The sequence below is a fragment of the Camelus ferus genome, chromosome 12, assembly GCF_009834535.1.
Source record: "Camelus ferus isolate YT-003-E chromosome 12, BCGSAC_Cfer_1.0, whole genome shotgun sequence".
Lineage (NCBI taxonomy): Eukaryota > Metazoa > Chordata > Mammalia > Artiodactyla > Camelidae > Camelus > Camelus ferus.
Window position 1 is genome coordinate 12,338,376 of NC_045707.1, and position 16,076 is coordinate 12,354,451.

The 16,076-nt window shown below is 64.1% G+C and overlaps 1 protein-coding gene across 4 annotated transcripts; it reads left to right on the forward strand.

Annotated features, from left to right (window-relative positions):
- The first annotated feature begins 1,436 nt into the window (after positions 1-1,436).
- TRABD (TraB domain containing) lies at positions 1,437-11,200 on the forward strand. Of its 4 annotated transcripts, none has more exons than XM_032492566.1 (10): positions 1,441-1,541; positions 6,771-6,839; positions 7,197-7,275; positions 7,653-7,819; positions 8,050-8,190; positions 8,877-8,987; positions 9,079-9,218; positions 9,397-9,569; positions 9,646-9,757; positions 10,012-11,200. In XM_032492566.1, the coding sequence occupies exons 2-10, from the start codon at positions 6,807-6,809 to the stop codon at positions 10,208-10,210; spliced, it is 1,155 nt and encodes a 384-aa protein (XP_032348457.1). In that variant the 5' UTR covers positions 1,441-1,541; positions 6,771-6,806; the 3' UTR covers positions 10,211-11,200. The 4 variants fall into 4 exon arrangements, with proteins under 4 accessions (XP_032348460.1, XP_032348457.1, XP_032348459.1 ...); XM_032492568.1 differs by having other exon boundaries at positions 9,903-10,189; XM_032492567.1 differs by having other exon boundaries at positions 1,444-1,541; positions 9,876-10,189.
- The last annotated feature ends 4,876 nt before the right edge of the window (positions 11,201-16,076 follow it).

The following is a 16,076-nucleotide window of genomic DNA, read 5'->3' on the forward strand; positions in this document are numbered from 1 at the left end:
AACTTCCAAACTTCCAAACGCACAGAGGTCCAGGTGGGGCTGGGCCGCACCAGCCCCTGAACCCCGGGCTGTGTCTTTGGCAGGATGGCTCTGCCCAGGCCTGTCCCCTGAGCCAAGGCCTGGCAGGACATTTCAGACCCGGTCTCATGCAGAGGCCTGTTCCTTTCAGTAAGCATCTGGCCCTTGGTTTGTAAACTGACCCCTCGCCCTTGTTTGCTGGAGAACAGAAGGCCGCAGGTCCGGGTTCCACATAAGCAGGCTTCTTTCTGCAGGCGCCAGGGGACGCCGCCTGCCCAGTGAGTGCAGGGGCCGCACCATGTGCTCAGTGTTCTTTTGACACACCGTCCAGCCCTGGACAGGGCCAGGGGGTTGCTGCTCCTCTCCCACAAGGAGGGGCTCTGGGAGAACCTGGCACCCTACCCCAGACAGCCAGGACGGGCACCCAGGCCTCTCTCCGTGCCCACACCAGCTCAGCGTGGGCATCTAAACCAGACTGGCTCTAGCCCAGGGCAAGAGCATAGAGTGGACGACAGCTCTCCTGTGTGAACGGCCAAGAGGTCAGGAGGGCAGAAGTGATCTGCGCTGGCACTAAGGAAATGAACAACGGGAACTGGACAGAGAGGGCTAGACGCGGCCGTGGACCAGAAGCGACGCACATAAGCGTCAGCCTTGAGCCCAGCCTGCTGGCCAGGTGCCTTCCCCGCGCGAGAGCCGCAGGAGGGCCACTCCCGGACTCAGAACTTGGGGAAGTCTGCGACCTGCACGGATCACCAGGGCTGGGCCAGGCACCCCCTTCCTGGAACCCGAGGGGAGGCCCGGCACCGAGATCTGACCGCTAGTGGGCTGGCCCCTCAGGCCCAGACAAGGCAAGGGCTGGACAGGGCTGCCCCTCACGCCGGACATCCCCCAGGGCTCCGGCCCGGCTCCGTGCCCCGTCCCCGGCCGCCCCATCGCCCCCGCGAACCCCAGCCGCTAGACCAACGGGTGGTCGGAGCGCCCACACCGGTGCAATCCGCGACCCAAATTCTGCTCCCCGCATTGCACTATCGCTGTCCCTTTCGGGCAGGATTGACAGTTTTGTATCATAGCACGTAAAGCCATCCCGCAGATGCTGTATGAACGGCAACCCCCTTTTACCGACTGAGAGCTGCGGCCAGAGAATTTTAGTGCGCTTCGCAACCACGCTCCACTTGGTTGGCAGGCCTGGGACTCGAACCCGCGTCCCATAGCTACCGCCTGAGTCCTCGGATCGAGGCGCTGGATACGAGGCGGGGCGGGGCTTCTCACGCGCGGCCTCCTGGGAAGTGGAGTCCGCGGCCGCTCGCGCGCATCCCCCTGGGAACTGTAGTCCTTGGGCGCGTACTGGGCGGGCTTCAAGAGGAGGCAGACGGCGCGCTGAACTACGCTTCCCGGCATGCAGCGCGCCGCCCGGCCTCCCGGCCCTGGCCCGTCCGGCCGCCCCGCCCCGCGGCCCCGGTCCGCCCCGTCCGGTGGGGCGACGAGCCGCATGGAGGCCGGCTGAGGAACGCCGCCCAGCCTCGGTACGCCGCGCGGCACGGGCTTGGGGCGGGGGGCGGCGGGCGGGGTTTCCAGCGGGTCAGGGTCAGATCGAGGTCGGGGGCCGCCGCTCTTCTGTCCGGGCCCAGCCAGCCCCCAGCGTGGGGTCTCGGGCCGGAAGGGGAAGCCCCGGCCTCCGAGGAGCGCGCGCTGGGTCGGGGTCGACGGCGAGGGTCGCAAGGGCTGGAGCTCTCGGTGGTGCAGCCCGGGGGCGGGGCCTTGGAGGCGGGGACTAGGGGCCGAAGTCGGGGGCCGGGGGCCAGGAGTTGGGGTCGGGGGTGAGGCGCGGGGTCCCCACCTCCCCAGGCGGCGGCAGCAGGAGACCCTGGGCTCTTCCGCGTGCTGGAGGCCTCTGCCCTTCAGGCCGAGCGAGCGAGGCTGCCATATGGGCAGAGTAGACGGAACTTCGAAGCTCTGTTGGCCCCTTGTTTGTGCGAACAGCTTTATTGAGACATACCTTGCATGCCACAAAGTACCACAAAGTTCACGTATGTGTCTTGGTGAAAACTGTCCCGGGAGGGGAAGCCAAGGCACATGGGAGACAACAGGAACTCCTCAGAAGTCCTGGGCTGGCTTGGGACATCAGGACACCTTTATCAGGAAATTGGGGGTTTCCAGGTGGACTTCTGCCTTTCCGGGAGCCCCTGGGGAAGGATATATACAGGCCACCCAGCTCACTGTGCTCCGGTCTAGGCTCCGCTCTCCTTGGGCCTCTGTCCCTTTTGCTGCTGCTGCCCCCCTTGTTGTGTGACTGGGAGGGAGCCCTGACCTTGGGGCCCCGGTCAGCCTTGCAGGATGGCGGTGTTGCTGTGGTGTCTGACGCTGCCAGGCAAAGCTGCCAGGAGACAGCCCAGCATGGTGGGCAGGCAGGCCCCTCCACTGTGCCCTGCAGTGGTGGTCAGTGTGGGGACCTGGCACCAGGCAGTGCCCAGGTTCCAGGAGGGTCGGCCAGGTGTGCTGGACCAGGAGCCATGTGGACCTCCAGCTCAGATGTGAGTTGGCATGTGCCCTCTACCCCTGTTCTGACCTTTGCCCCACCTCCATAGAACAGCGCCCATCAGACCCAGGAGGTTCTCCTGTTTCAGGCTCAGGCCGGAGCCGGGAGCGCTCAGACCCCAGGCTTCAGAAGTGGGGGTGGGGTGGGAGTCAGGGCTTTGGGCTACACTCTGCTGCCTCTCAGTTAGTCATTTCCTTCTGCAGCCTGTGGTCCAGTTTAGGACCCTTGGATTTCTGAGCAGACCTAGTGGGTTAGTTGGGAAATGGGGGTTTTCTGGAAACTCCATCTGGTGCTGGTCAGCTCTTGGCCAGCAGTGGAGAGCCACGGTGGGGTCTCGAAGGCAGTTTCTGGCTTCCTAATTTTTAAGAGGGGTGAGGGGAAGAGAACGGCTGTCTCAGTCTGCTCTGGGGCCGTGACAAAATACCACCGACGGGCGCTTAAACATTAACAGACTGCTTTCTCACAGTCTGGAGGTGGGGAGTTCGAGATCACGGTGCTGGCTGCTGTGGTTGCTGGGAAGGGGTCTTTCTTCCTGGCTTGCAGACAGCTGGCTCCTTGCTGTGTCCTCACATAGCCACTTCTCCTGTGTCTCTTCCCACTGGGGCTCCAGTCCCACTGTGGGGCCCTCTCAGGACCTCATCTACCCTTAATCAAATCCCAGGGACCCCACCTCTTAAGTTCATTGCGCTGGGGCCAGAACTCCAGAAAGTGAATTGAGTGGGGTCACAATTCAGACCACAGCAGTGGGACCAGGAGAGGGGACGGCTGCCTGGGCTGGGCGGGCGGGAGCCTCTGGCCACTCGCACTGTGACTGTCTGGTGTGCTCGGGTCTGCCCTGTGCCGGGCCCCCAGCAAATCGTGTTCTGTGCTAATTCCTCACCCAGTGAGGAATGTGTTCCTGGGGGATCCCTATCGCCAGTGGGGCTCCCCCTGCCCCGTGAGCAGGTGCATTCTCTGCTGAACCTGCTAAGGTGGGTCCTCTCGGGGATGTCGGGGAGTCCCTCAGATTTGGTGTCTTTTCCTGGGAGCATGTGGCACCACTTCTGTCGTCTGCGGGGCCACATCATGGCAGCGTCCCTCCACACAGAGTCCTGGGACCAGGCTGCCGGTTCTTCCCATGCCCTGTGGGCCCACCACCCTGGAAATGGGAGGCCCAAAGAGGTCTAGAGGCCTTGGGCTGGAGTGACCCCGGAGTGTGGTGTGCTGTGCTGTGGGCCAGCTGGGCAGCTGCTCTCACCCCTCGGCCCTGGAGGCAGGAGCTGAGAGCCCCAGCAGGTTACAGCAGCCTGCCCAGGGCCACGCAGCACTCAGTGGTGGCCTGAGATCTGGCCAAGCCTGTGGCCATCCCCGCAGCACGGTTGGTGGCGGCTGGCCAACCAGCCGGCCTGTTGGCCAGAAGGACTGGGCTCCGGCGGCCACACTCAGGAGGCAGCTCCCACCGGTGTGCCCAGTGCTCCTAAGGTCATGCTCCGGGGACAGTTTGGCTCAGTGGTGACAGCTGGTTGAGGAGAGGGAGGGGGCCCCTGGGCCTGGCAGGACCGTCGTCCTGTTTTGTGCTGAGCTCCATAGGGTCTGAGCGTCGGTGGCCGCAGCATGGCCTGGCGCCTGGCTCCCTGGAGCTGTGCTGCTGGTGGGGCTGGATGTAGGAGGGGGCGTTGCTGCAGGGTGTTAGCCCGGGGTCTGTGCTCCCTGCAGCATGTGGCAGTGTGGTGAGCTGCTGGGACCATCGTCCAGAGATTTTGTGGCCAGAAAGCGGACCTGCGGGCACCGGGTCCCGGGTGCTGTTGGGGTGGGGCCTTTGCTCCCTTCAGGCAGCTGAGAGAGGCTCGGATCCCCGCTGTAAATATTTGCGTCATGGTGAGCAGGGTGCAGGGAGGAGGGATTGAGAACCCACTGAAATTACATCCTGCAAGGGTATGGCGGGGCCAGGCTGAGGTTGAGGGGACCAGAACACGGGGTGTGCACGGCTGTGACAGCGTCAGAAGGAGACGCTGCTCAGAATCATGGATTCTTGGCATGGAAGGGGCCTCGGTGGCCTTCCTGCCTGCACCCTCCCAGGCCATGTGCCCGCACTGGGGGTCCTAGGGGACCTGGGTCCTTGTGCCACAGTTGGTGGCCCAGCCATCTCGGGGCTCAAGGCTTGTCTGCCCCCTCTCCGTGGGCACAGGCTTCCTCCTGGCTGGTAGCAGGTCGTCTAGCCAGGCAGTGCCCGGAGGGTGGGGGACTGGCCCAGAACTGGGGACACCACACTAGTGGGAGGGAGACGGAGGCCACGGTGGCCTCACTCTTGCTGACTGTCACACAAGGCTCCCAAGACAGCATGGATGTTTCCTGGGGCAGTTTTCTAGCACCTGGGCAGCCTTGTGCGAGGCGGCTGAGGTGGACGGTCTGGGCCAGTGCGGGGCCTGAGGCGGGAGGCCCAGCCCGCCTGCAGACACGGCTTCCTGTTTCTGTGTCGGGTGTGCCCTGCGTCACTGCATGCTTCCATTTGTGCAGAGGGAAGGAAGAGGCCCTGGCGAGGCCAGGTGAGCTGCCACCCACTGGGTCAGCCAGAGGCCTGTTTCAGGTTCGGGCCGGGAGCCAGGAGTGCTGAGACCCCAGGGCCGCTCCCCTGCTCCCTGCAGAGGCCCATGGGCTCTGAGTGCCACCCTTCTGGGCCAGCTGGAACCCCCCGCCTCCCATGGGGCCCAGTTACTTCCTTTGGCCTTAAGCCAGTTCCTCTTCCTGACCCTTCCCTGACCTCCTTTCTTCCAGAGGCCCAGCCATCCTTGGGATGGGCTGCCCCTTTCTAGGTCAGCTCCTGGGCGCGTTGGTGTGTCTGGGCATTTGGTTATGCGGCAGGGAGCTGCCCCTGCTCTGAACCACCTGCCCGACGGGTCCTCCCGGCTGTAGACAGGAAACGGGGGCTCAGAGAGGAGCAGTGGGTACTGGGCATCAGTTGGGAACAGAGCCCAGATTGGGATAAGGCTTAGGGTCACAGGGTACAAAGCAGGGAGGAACCTGACGTAGCCTTTTGTTTATTTTATTATTTGCTTTTCCTCTTTGTAACGGAAGTTGCGAAAGCGTGCAGCCCAGCGAGACTGATGCGAGCCCTGGGCGTGCTCTGTGGCCTGTGTGGGGCCGGCAGGGCCGGCGGGGCTCTCGGGGCCCCAGCTGCTGCCCACGAAGCACAGACACTGAAGCAAAACCACAATGCCCCGCCGCAACTCAAAACAAACTAGAATCGCTCCCTGACGCAATGTCCGAGTGAGCTCGTCGTTTTAAGCAGCTCCTTGGCCGCCGTGGCTGAGCCTCTCTCTCCTGGTGCCCACGTGTGCCAGGCACCCTGTCCTTTGGCGGCAGGACCCCGGCTCGACACTCGTAGGTGGCCCCAGAGGTGGAAGCAGAGGCCCTGTCAGACTCTGGCTTGAACTTCCCATGGCATCTGGGGGTCTAGTGACGTCCAGAGCCCCGTGTCCTGACATGGCCCCAGCCGAACCCCAGACCCCAGTAGCTCTGGAGGTCTCGATGGCCCATCTTGGGCGGTTTTCTCTCTCTGACGAGGACAGCCTGGGGGCTCCAGGCCCCAGCCCACACCCTGCCCCCGCCCCTGCTCCGCTCCGGGCTTTTCTCCAAGGTGGCGCCTGCCCAGACAGTCTCAGTTTCTAACTCAGCTTCTTCCAGTTGGCATCTTTTTTCTCAAACCAGGAATCTCAGCCCCCAAGGTGCCGCCCCCTAGCCCCTCTGTTCCCCGAGTCTGTGCTGACACGTGTCGTCACGGCACGTGACTCCGGAACGCGGGGCAGCGGCCCCGGCCCGGGACAACGGCCGCCGGGGACTTCCACGCCGGCCCAGCGTGCAGATTCCCTTTTCCCACTCGGCTAGCTCTCTTGAGGGAATTCTGTAAATTGTATTTTGCTCCAAATTCAAAAAGGAGACATCCAGGTCTGGCTAGCGGCCTGAGGGCTTCTCCGCTGGGCAAGCTGGAGGTCGGGCAGCACACCCCGCCCTTGGGTGTCTCCCTGTCTGCAGTCAGCCCCCGCTCTGCGGGGCTCGAAGGGCTCGTGGCCGGGGTCTCCCGCCTGCTGTGCCCGGGCCTGGGGAGCCTGCGCTTCAGCGGCCCCAGACTGACCAGGGGCCTGATGGGCCGAAGCCCTGCCCAGGGTTCATTCAGGGCGTCCAGCACCCCATGGCACACTGACCCCTGTTGAGACCCTGGGCTCCTGTGTCTCCTCAGGCTTCACTCACTGGTGTCAGGAGCTGCCACCCAGCTATGGACGAGCAGGAGGACCAGCCACCCCGCGAGGTCAGGGGCCTGGGCCGGGGCACTGGGTCTGGGGTGGCTGTGGGCTCAGGGCTGGGCCAGCTGCCCGCAAGCATGGGGCTCCCCCCCACCATGGCCTTCCTGGGGTCACTGGCTTCTGTGCATAGAAGAGCTCCACATTCTTGCCTGCGGTGCTCCTGGGCCAGCCCGGGGGACCAGGGCGGGCACCTTGAGGGTGGGCCGCATGTCAGGCGGTCGTCATGGGGAGGCCTTTAGTCCCGGGGCACGTGGCAGGTGGGTCCCAGGAGTTCCGGGCATTGGAAGAGCCACCAGACAAATCCCAGGCTGGCCCCGGAGAGGGCGGTTGTCCCAGCTACAGTGTTCCCCTTCCTTCTGCAGGCTGACCCAGAACCCGTCGTGACATCAGGGGGTTCGGAGGTGGTGCCCAGGGTGCTTCCTGGAGAGCCCCAGAACCTGTGTGCGTGCTCCCTGAGGTCACTGTGCTGGGCGGGAGGGGCGGCAGCTTCCCAGCCAGCAGGGGCTCAGACTGGGTGGCCTCCCGAGTTTGTGGCGAGCGAGGGGCCCCTGGCCTGCCCTGGGGTGTAGGGGAGGGGGCTCTTGAGCACAGGTGGTCCTGAGGCTCGGTCCTTCAGAGCCCCCCAGGGCCCCCAGCAGCCTGGGTGCCTCCTCGGGGGCAGAGCTTGCCAAGGCCCAGGCCCCTTTCCTCAGGGAGGGGCCAGGAGGGACCCCCTGCGTGTCCAGGTTCCACAGGGCAGCACGGCCCCACCCAGTGCCCAGGGAGCCCCGGCTGCCCGGCAGCGGACGTCCCCGAGCTGGCCCTCACTGTCCCTGCAGCCGACGTGGATGCCTTCAAGCTGCTCCTGGAGATGAAGCTGAAGAGGAGGCGCGCGCGGCCCAGCCTGCCACGTACGGTGACCGAGCTGGTGGCCGAGGATGGGAGCAGGGTGTACGTGGTGGGCACGGCCCACTTCAGCGATGACAGCAAGAAGGACGTGGTGAAGGTGAGGCCGCCACGCCCATCTGACCTCAGGCCAGGCCCTGACAGCCTTGGGTGTTCTCCTCCCTGGGGACGAGCAAACCTGCTTGGTCATTTCCGCTGATAGTTGCCTGAAGCCCTGAGTTGTCGCAGCATCAGCTGAGTTGGTGGCAGGGCCGCCCAGGGGGTGGGGGCCTCTGGGTGCGGCATGGGCCCTGCCCACAGGGCCGTGGGGAGCCGGCATGTCCCTCGCAGACTATCCGGGAGGTGCAGCCTGACGTGGTGGTGGTGGAGCTCTGCCAGTACCGTGTGTCCATGCTGAAGATGGACGAGCGCACGCTGCTGCGGGAGGCCAAGGAGCTCAGCCTGGAGAAGCTGCAGCAGGCCGTGAGGCAGGTGCGGCCCTCCCAGCTGGCTACGCCAGGCTGGGCCTGCGGGGGCCTGGGGCGTGCCGGGCTCTGCCCGCCTGGCAGCCACACAGCCCCCTGGGCACAGGGCCTGGGGCAGGCCTGGCCTTCCCAGTGGTGCAGAGGCACCCCGCTCCCCGGGCTCTGTCTGGTCAAGGGCCGTTCCCCCTGGCTTGTGGGACAGGGGCAGTTTTCAGACCCGGGAGAGAGGATGGATGACCCCCCTACCCCAAGGCAGGAGCTGACCAGGGGCCCCGAGGACCCCGGGTATGCTGAACAGGTCACTAGGGGTGGGGGTGGGGGTCTCGGGATCATGTGGCAAGGCCTCCTGCCCAGAGCTGTCACCCCCACGGCATCTCCCTGGGTACAGGACCCGAGTCCACTCATACTGACAGGCGCCCTGAGGAGGATGTGAGCAGGTGGGGTGGGAGTCTGGGCTGGAGGGGTGAGAGGGGAAGGGGCATCCATGGGGCAGAGGCCAGGCAGCTGGTCCAAGATGGTGTGGCCCCAAGGTGGCCCAGCTCTGGGAAGTTTGTTCAAAGGGCCTCTGCGTATCCACAGTGTGTGGGCGCCCATTGCAAGGCCCTGCTGGATGTCAGCGCGGCCCTCACCGGCCCCTGGCTGTGGGCACTGGGCACCGTGCAGCTGGCTGACTCAGGCCCGCTCTCCCTGCAGAACGGGGTCATGTCTGGACTCATGCAGATGCTTCTGCTGAAGGTGTCAGCCCACATCACTGAGCAGCTGGGCATGGCCCCTGGCGGCGAGTTCAGGGAGGCTTTCAAGGAGGTGGGCCTGGGCCCGGCCGGGGAGGGGGCTCCGCCCTCGGGAGCTGCCCCTGGGGCTCAAGGCTCCCCAACCGACACCAGCCTCTGCCCAGGCCAGCAAGGTGCCTTTCTGCAAGTTCCATCTGGGCGATCGGCCCATCCCTGTCACCTTCAAGAGGGCCATTGCCGCGCTCTCCTTCTGGCAGAAGGTCAAGCTGGCCTGGGGCCTGTGTTTCCTGTCGGACCCGATCAGGTAGGACCACTCAGCCTCCTGACAGGCGTCCCTCTTTTTCCTGGGCTGAACCTCCCCGCCCCTTCCTTCTGCCCTGATCCCAGATAGAAGGTGCCCAGGCCCCTGCCCGGGGCCAACAGCACCAGCGTCCTGCTGGCCGCTGCGTCCCCACGGGCTGGCAGTGCCCCTCTGCCCCCAGCAAGGATGATGTGGAGCGGTGTAAGCAGAAGGACCTGCTGGAGCAGATGATGGCGGAGATGATCGGCGAGTTTCCGGACCTGCACCGCACCATCGTCTCCGAGCGTGACGTCTACCTGACCTACATGCTGAGGCAGGCCGCCCGCCGCCTGGAGCTGCCGCGCGCCTCCGATGGTGAGGCCCGGCTGCCGGGCGGGCCTCTGGGGATTGGGTGGGATGGGCGGGCACTGAAGGGTTGCTCCCCCTACAGCCGAGCCCAGGAAGTGCGTCCCCTCCGTGGTGGTGGGTGTTGTGGGCATGGGCCACGTCCCCGGCATCGAGAAAAACTGGACCACTGACCTCAACATCCAGGAGATCATGACGTGAGTGCCACCCACCCACTCCTCGCGCCCCCACACGCAGAGCTGGCAGCCGTGCCCGGACTGGGGGCTGGGGATCACGCATCCCCGAACCAGGCCCAGCCCACCCTCCCTCCCCCAGCGTGCCCCCGCCGTCCGTCTCCGGCAGAGTGTCCCGCCTGGCCCTGAAGGCTGCCTTCTTGGGCCTCCTGGGCTACGGCCTGTATTGGATGGGGCGCCGCGCCACCAGCCTGGTCCTGTCTCTGCCCGCCGCCCAGTACTGCCTGCAGAAGGCGTCCGAGGTCTGGCCGCACAAGTAGGAAGGACAGAGGGAGCCACCACACCCGAGAGGACCGCCACAGTTGCTCCGGTGTTACAGCCAAGGGGCTCCTGGGTGCCACCCGCCGTGGGGGTCCAGTCCCAGCCTCGCCTGCCCTCCCTCAACCCACCCGAATAAAGAATTATTTAACCGTCTGAGCGCAGGCTTCCCAGAGCCCCCACCGCCCCCTCTGCTCAGGGCCCTCAGGAAGGTCACGGCGGCAGGATGACCTGGCGGGAGAGGGGCTGAGGCTCCCCCACACCCTCTGGCCCCAGGTAGAGCGTGTGGGCCACAGCCGGCCATCGCTCACCTCACTGTGCCTTCTCTCCGCCAGTAGGGGCTTCTCATGGTGGGTTCTGGGCCAGCATGTTGGGAAGGGCAGGGTGGCCCCACGAAGCCCTTGGGTGCAGCTCCTTGGGGTACCCCCCGCAGAGGGTGGCTTGGCCAAGCTTGGCGGCCCTGGATGTGCGCCAGCAAAGCTCTGTCTGCAGAGATTGTGTTTTTGGCTTTTAAAAATGTCTGAAACTTTTTTACTCAGGTAATTTTAACTTAAAACAAACTGAAGCAAATGTCAGGAAATACAAGCCTTAACTCCACTTGGGACAAAGAGAGCATCTTTTTCTTGGAGTCTCAGCTCCAAGAGGACGAGCATGTGGGGAGGATCGGCTTGGGCCGCAGGGAGCCAGGCCGGCCACCTGGCAGCGGGGCCGGGGTTGCGGCCCTCTGGGGCGTGCGCCTGGCTGGGCCGCGGCGGGTCGAACCTGCTCCCGGTGCGTCTGGTGGAGGCACCTGGGGTCACCCCGCCCTCAGTGGATAGGCGGCATGTCCTCCGGGGCCCTCCACCTTGCATGTGAGCCCACCTTGGGCTGGGACTGGTTGGCCCAGGACCAAGCTGGCCCCACACAGCACTTCCACCCATTCGTCACCTGTGTGCACAGTCTCCTGGTCACCTGTTTACGACGCAGCCTCTGCACCCTGTCTGGGGCCCAGGGTTCACATTTGATTGTGTTTGTGTTGATTCGGTGTCTGCCTGAATCCAGTGAAGCCCACAGCATGCGCTGGGGGGCCTCGGGCTGGACCGTAACTGTCGTTCGCACGCGCGTGTGTGCGCCTCTAAGAAGCTGAAATAAAGCCTACTTTTGGAAGCCTGTTTGGTGACGTGTGTAGATGGGACTCAGTGGCAAGGGCAGTGCTCCCTGGGCCGTGGGGCCCGGGCTGGGTGCACCCGCGTCCCTAGTGTGCACCCCTGCCCTCACCCTCGGTCCCCGCCCTGCTCAGCCCCTCACCCTGGCATGTGGGAGGGGAGGAGGTGGGCGAGTCCAGCGATCTAAACAAAACTGTGGGGACCAGTGGCTAAGATTTGCCCAGAAGGACAACAGCGAGCCTGGAGGGGAGCGTGGGCCATTCCAGGGACGCAGCAGGAGGCTGGCGGGGCTGGGGTTCCCTTCGCCGTCTCTGCCCCAGGAGGCCCAGCTCTCCCTTCGTGCTGGGTCTTCCGCACTCTCCTGCCTCCTCTGCCCTGGGCCAGCATTGATGGCTCACAATGGGCAGGGGGCTCCTGAGCCTCCCCAGACTGAGGTCCTCTCCACAGGTCCAGGCAGCACTGCTGGAACCCTGAGGTCTGGCTACATGTGGGGGAGAGGGAGGGCCGGCAGGCACCCACAGGTCTGCACCCTGCAGGCCTCTCCTGGTGAGGACCCGCCTGGGTCCCTGCCCCCAATGGTCTAGGGAGGGGGGCAGAGGACAAGTCCCTTCCAGTCCCATGTTAGGAGAGGCCAGCTGGGCTGGGGAAGAAGGCGGGACAGCCCAGGTAGACCCTCCAAGGGCAGCAGGTGAGATCCACGTTGGACCCATGGGGGAGAGGGGGTGCCTGGGGGCAGCAGGAGGAGCCAAGGAATCAAAGGCCTGGCAGAGGGCTGGGGGCTGGCACATGCTTGGAGCCCAAGGGACAGCCACTTCTGGAACAGAAGATGCCTGAGGTGGGTGTGGCCGGGGTGAGGCAACAGTGGCTGGCCGACAGTTTATTAATCATCTGCTGGACTGTCCACTGGCCCTTCTTGGGCTCTGGTCCCGGTCACCTGGAGAGCACTGACCTCCTGGGGCGTCTCTTACAGGGAGGGGCTGCTCTCAGATCTGGGTGGAGAACCAGAGGGGCCCCAGGGGTGTGTCCACCGTCCAGCCAAGGGAGCCAGCACCCCTTCCAGGTGAGCAGCCTGCAGCGTGGGGGCTGCAGAGACAGCTGGCGTGCTGCTGTGGCAGAAACAAGACACTACTGTTCGAGGCTGGCAGGGGAAGGGCCGGGCCTGGCACTTGCCTCCCAGAGGCCATCCTCAGCCCATTCACACCTGGTAGGGGCACGTTCTCTGAGGTTGTCTACAGTCAGGAAGAGCGAGGGGAAACTCAAATGTCCACCTCTAAGGGAACGAACAAAGACGCCCAGGATACAAGTTTGGTACAAAATGATATGCATTGAATTGTGGGCCACTGGCCTGAGGCCTGGGGAATTACTTTGAATCTCCACCCTATTTCTGAGAATTGGAATTTATTACAATGCAAGTTTGTATTATAGTGACAAGCAGAAAAACAAAAAGGTTTCATTTTCCAAATACATAAAGTGCTTAGGGGAGAGTGGACACCTTTCTCCTTTCAGACAGGAGTGGAGGCCTGCATGATGTGCCCAGGCACCGCCAGCACAGATGACGGTGATGTGCCGCCCCAGCCCCCAAGTTTCCTGTGACATGTGTATGACAGTGGTTGGACAGTGATTCAGAGTCGCAGGCAGGGAGAGGCTGCTGGATTTTGAGAGGTGCTGGCAGGAGTACAAACAGCTTCAGAGACTTGGGAGGGAGGAGGGCTGTACTGCCTGAGGAGAACAGAGAACTAGTAGCCAGGTATCCCAGGCCTTGTCCTAGGGGACAGAGCTTGAGCCCCACCAAGAACACAGGGCAGGGCAGGGCAGGGGTGGCAGGAGGCGGCAAGGGACTGCCAGCAGGCGCAGACCTCAGCCTGGGTGCCTCTCTCCTACAGGTGACCACTGGTTAGGGCTGGAGCACATCTCGGGCCTGACCTCCCAGCCTGGCCTGCACACCAAGCTGATGGTGGACCTGCGGGACACGGACAACTCTGTGGGCCCATTATGACAAATTCTGCGTGGACAAGGGAGACCAGTTGTACCGGCTCAATCTCAGCCTGCGCTTGGCACCGCAGGTGAGTGCCTGGGAGGCCTGGGGGCTCTCGGGCCATCTCCCCGCCCCGCCCCCAGGCACCCTGCTTTGCTGACATGTTTTCCAGGCAAGGGGCTAGAGGGAAGGAGGGGACCCAGAGACTCCGACTTCCCAGCCCACACCTGCCAGCCTTCATTCTCTGGGCAAGGATACTGCACCTCCCTTGGGGGTCCCTCATGGCTGGGAAATATCATGAGGGCGCAGCGCCCGAGGAGCCTCCGCCCAAGCTACCCCGCGCGCAGGGGACGCGGTCCCGGATTTGGGCCGCAGCGACAAGCAGGAGGGCAGCGGCTTCAGCACGCTGGACCGCGACCTCAACGGCGGCGCCCCTGCGTGGACGGCGCGCACACCTTCGCCAGCTGCAGCCGCGATCGCTCGGGCGCCGGCGGGTGGTACAGCGACCTCGGCCAGGGCGACCTCAACGCGCAGGGGCCGACTCAGGCGTGCGCTGCGCCTCAGGCGACCACCCACCGGCCCTGCGCTCCAGCGTGCTGCGCAGCCGCGCCGCCTCCAGCAGGGCCTGGGCCCCGCCCCAGGGGCGGCGGCCTCATTAAATGTTAAGCCCGGCTGCCCGCTGGGTCGTCTTTGCGGGGAGGGGCCAGGGAAGGGCGGAGCTCAGCTGCAGAGGCACCTGCCCAAGTGGGATGGGCCAAGGGAAGTCTGGGAGGCCCGGTAGCTCAGCAGCGAGGCCACAGGCAAGGCTGCCAGGGCTGGGAGGGTCATCCCCGCAGTGCTGACCTGCTGGAACCCTTGGAGCCCACTAGGCGTCCCCTCTGGCTGTGAGCTCAGTGAGGGCCCTCAAAAACCTAGTCCCACCAGATTCAAAGTGTGGGTAGGACAGCAGAGTCAGGGGGCAAGGTCAGGAGGGCCTGGGCCTGAGGAAGAGGGAGGGGTGACACCAGGCTCAGGCCTGGTCTCCTAGGCAGTGAGGAAGGAGGCTGCGAACAGGGTACTCCGCCAGCAGGCCAGGTGGGGAAGACACCGGGTGGGCCCAGGTGGAAGGGAATCCATCAGGCTGCAGGGGGCATTCCAGGGTGCTGAGTACCTACCAGGACCTCACCACGTTTTCCCCGTTGTCTGTGTCACCCCCACCCCACGCAGAAGGTAGTCATCGTTTTTTGTTTTGGGTTTTTTTTTTTTTTTTTTTTTGACTGATAGGATGTCCAGGTGGTCCTCAAAAACCTTTACTGGATGGTTCTTTCCAGAGAGGGAGATGCAAACCGACGGATGGGGCTGAGGGCAGGCATGGCTTCCAGATCTCCACACCAGGGGGGACGAACGGTGGGCAGGATGCTGTCTGCTGTGTCCATGTCACCTCTCCAGGGGCACGCATTGAGCAGCTTCTCGATCAGGCCCATGTGGGCCAGCAGCATGTGGCAGCAGCAGTAGGGCTTCAGGCTCAGCGCTTCCAGGGCATTCCCCTCGGTGTGCTCGGCCTGCAGCAGCCCCAGGTAGGCCTCCCACTTGTTGCCACAATCTTGCTACACGTGAAACGGCACACAGGGATGATCAAGGCAGCAGCCGAGCAATCAGCTGACCAGCTTGGTAGAGTCATTGTTTATCTCAGCAATGAGGACCCCAAGCTGGACGGGGCTGAGGGGTTCCCCGAGGTCACATGGTGACAGGGTCAAAGATGGTTCTCACGTGGTCTGGGAAGCCTCGTTGTGGCCCCAGGAGAAAGTTCAGAGGCGGCCCCTTGAAGGTAGGTGTGGAATCGGGGCTCCTGGAAGAAAGAGCAGCCCCAGCCAGGAGGGAGCTGGAGAGTTTGTCAAGGGTCTCGGGTTTCAGTCTGAGCCCAGGTGGGCAGGAGATTGGGAGCCCCTCCAAGAACCACACTTTCCATGCAGGCATCGGCGGGGTCACCTAGTGGGGATGAGTCTCCACAAGGCTCCTCTGAACTGAATTCGAGTCATTTTGCAACACTGACTTGCCCCACCTCCTCACCTGGGGGCCCCTTCAAGGCCAAGCTTGACCATCCCCACCCTGCGCCCACCTCAGCCTCCTGAGCATCTCCAAGGAGTTTCTCTGGGCCAGGAGCTGCTCTGGGGGAACTGGTGCCCAGATCATCAGAGCTCCTGCTCTCGCAAAGTGAGGGTGAGGAAAGACATACAAGAAACAGGAAAATAAGGGAATGAGCTAATTTCAGAGAGAAGTGCAAGGAAAAACACAGGGTGACAGGAGGCACGGCGGGCAAGGCAGGCAGCAGGGTGGTACGGGATCTAGCATGCATGTGCGGAATCGCGCTCCAGGCGGGGACAGCGCAGGCGCAAAGGCCCCGCACTAGGGAGGCGCCCGGCCGGGGGCTGGCAGGCTCCAGGCTTTGGCTTCCTCCTCAGGCTCTGCCTGGCCCACAGCTGTTCCCATGAATTCTCCCAGATCCAGACAAATGTTGTCCTCTTTCCCTCCTGTCCTGTGCGCGGCTAGCAAAAACACAATCCAGGTCCAGACCCTCAGCACAGCGTAGCGGTGGGGCTGCCCTTGGCTTCCCCCCGGAGTTGGGGGCATCCTGGAGGTCCACTGGGGACGTCATTCGGCACAGTCACCGGCTTGGAGCGCTCAGCCTAGTCTGGCAGATGCCTCCCAGGGCGGACTTCCAGGGACCTGACGGCTGTGGCGCAGGGCAGTCATTCCGGACTGCCCTGTCTCAACTGCCCACTCCAGCCCTCAGCCGCAGCTCCGCGGAACCTGCCCTCGCAGTCCCCCGAGGCGGGACCTGGCGCAGAAGCGGACAGACGGTGCGACCAATCAGAGCTAGGCTTCCGGGGCGCGGCCCACGACAACTGGGCGGCGGGGAGCAGGG

Coding starts and splice junctions, on each gene's coding strand:
- TRABD (XM_032492566.1), top strand. CDS start 6,807: ATGGACGAGCAGGAGGACCAGCCACCCCGCGAG. Junction 9,219..9,396: donor TTCCTGTCGGACCCGATCAG/GTAGGACCACTC, acceptor CTCTGCCCCCAG/CAAGGATGATGTGGAGCGGT. Junction 9,570..9,645: donor GCTGCCGCGCGCCTCCGATG/GTGAGGCCCGGC, acceptor CTCCCCCTACAG/CCGAGCCCAGGAAGTGCGTC.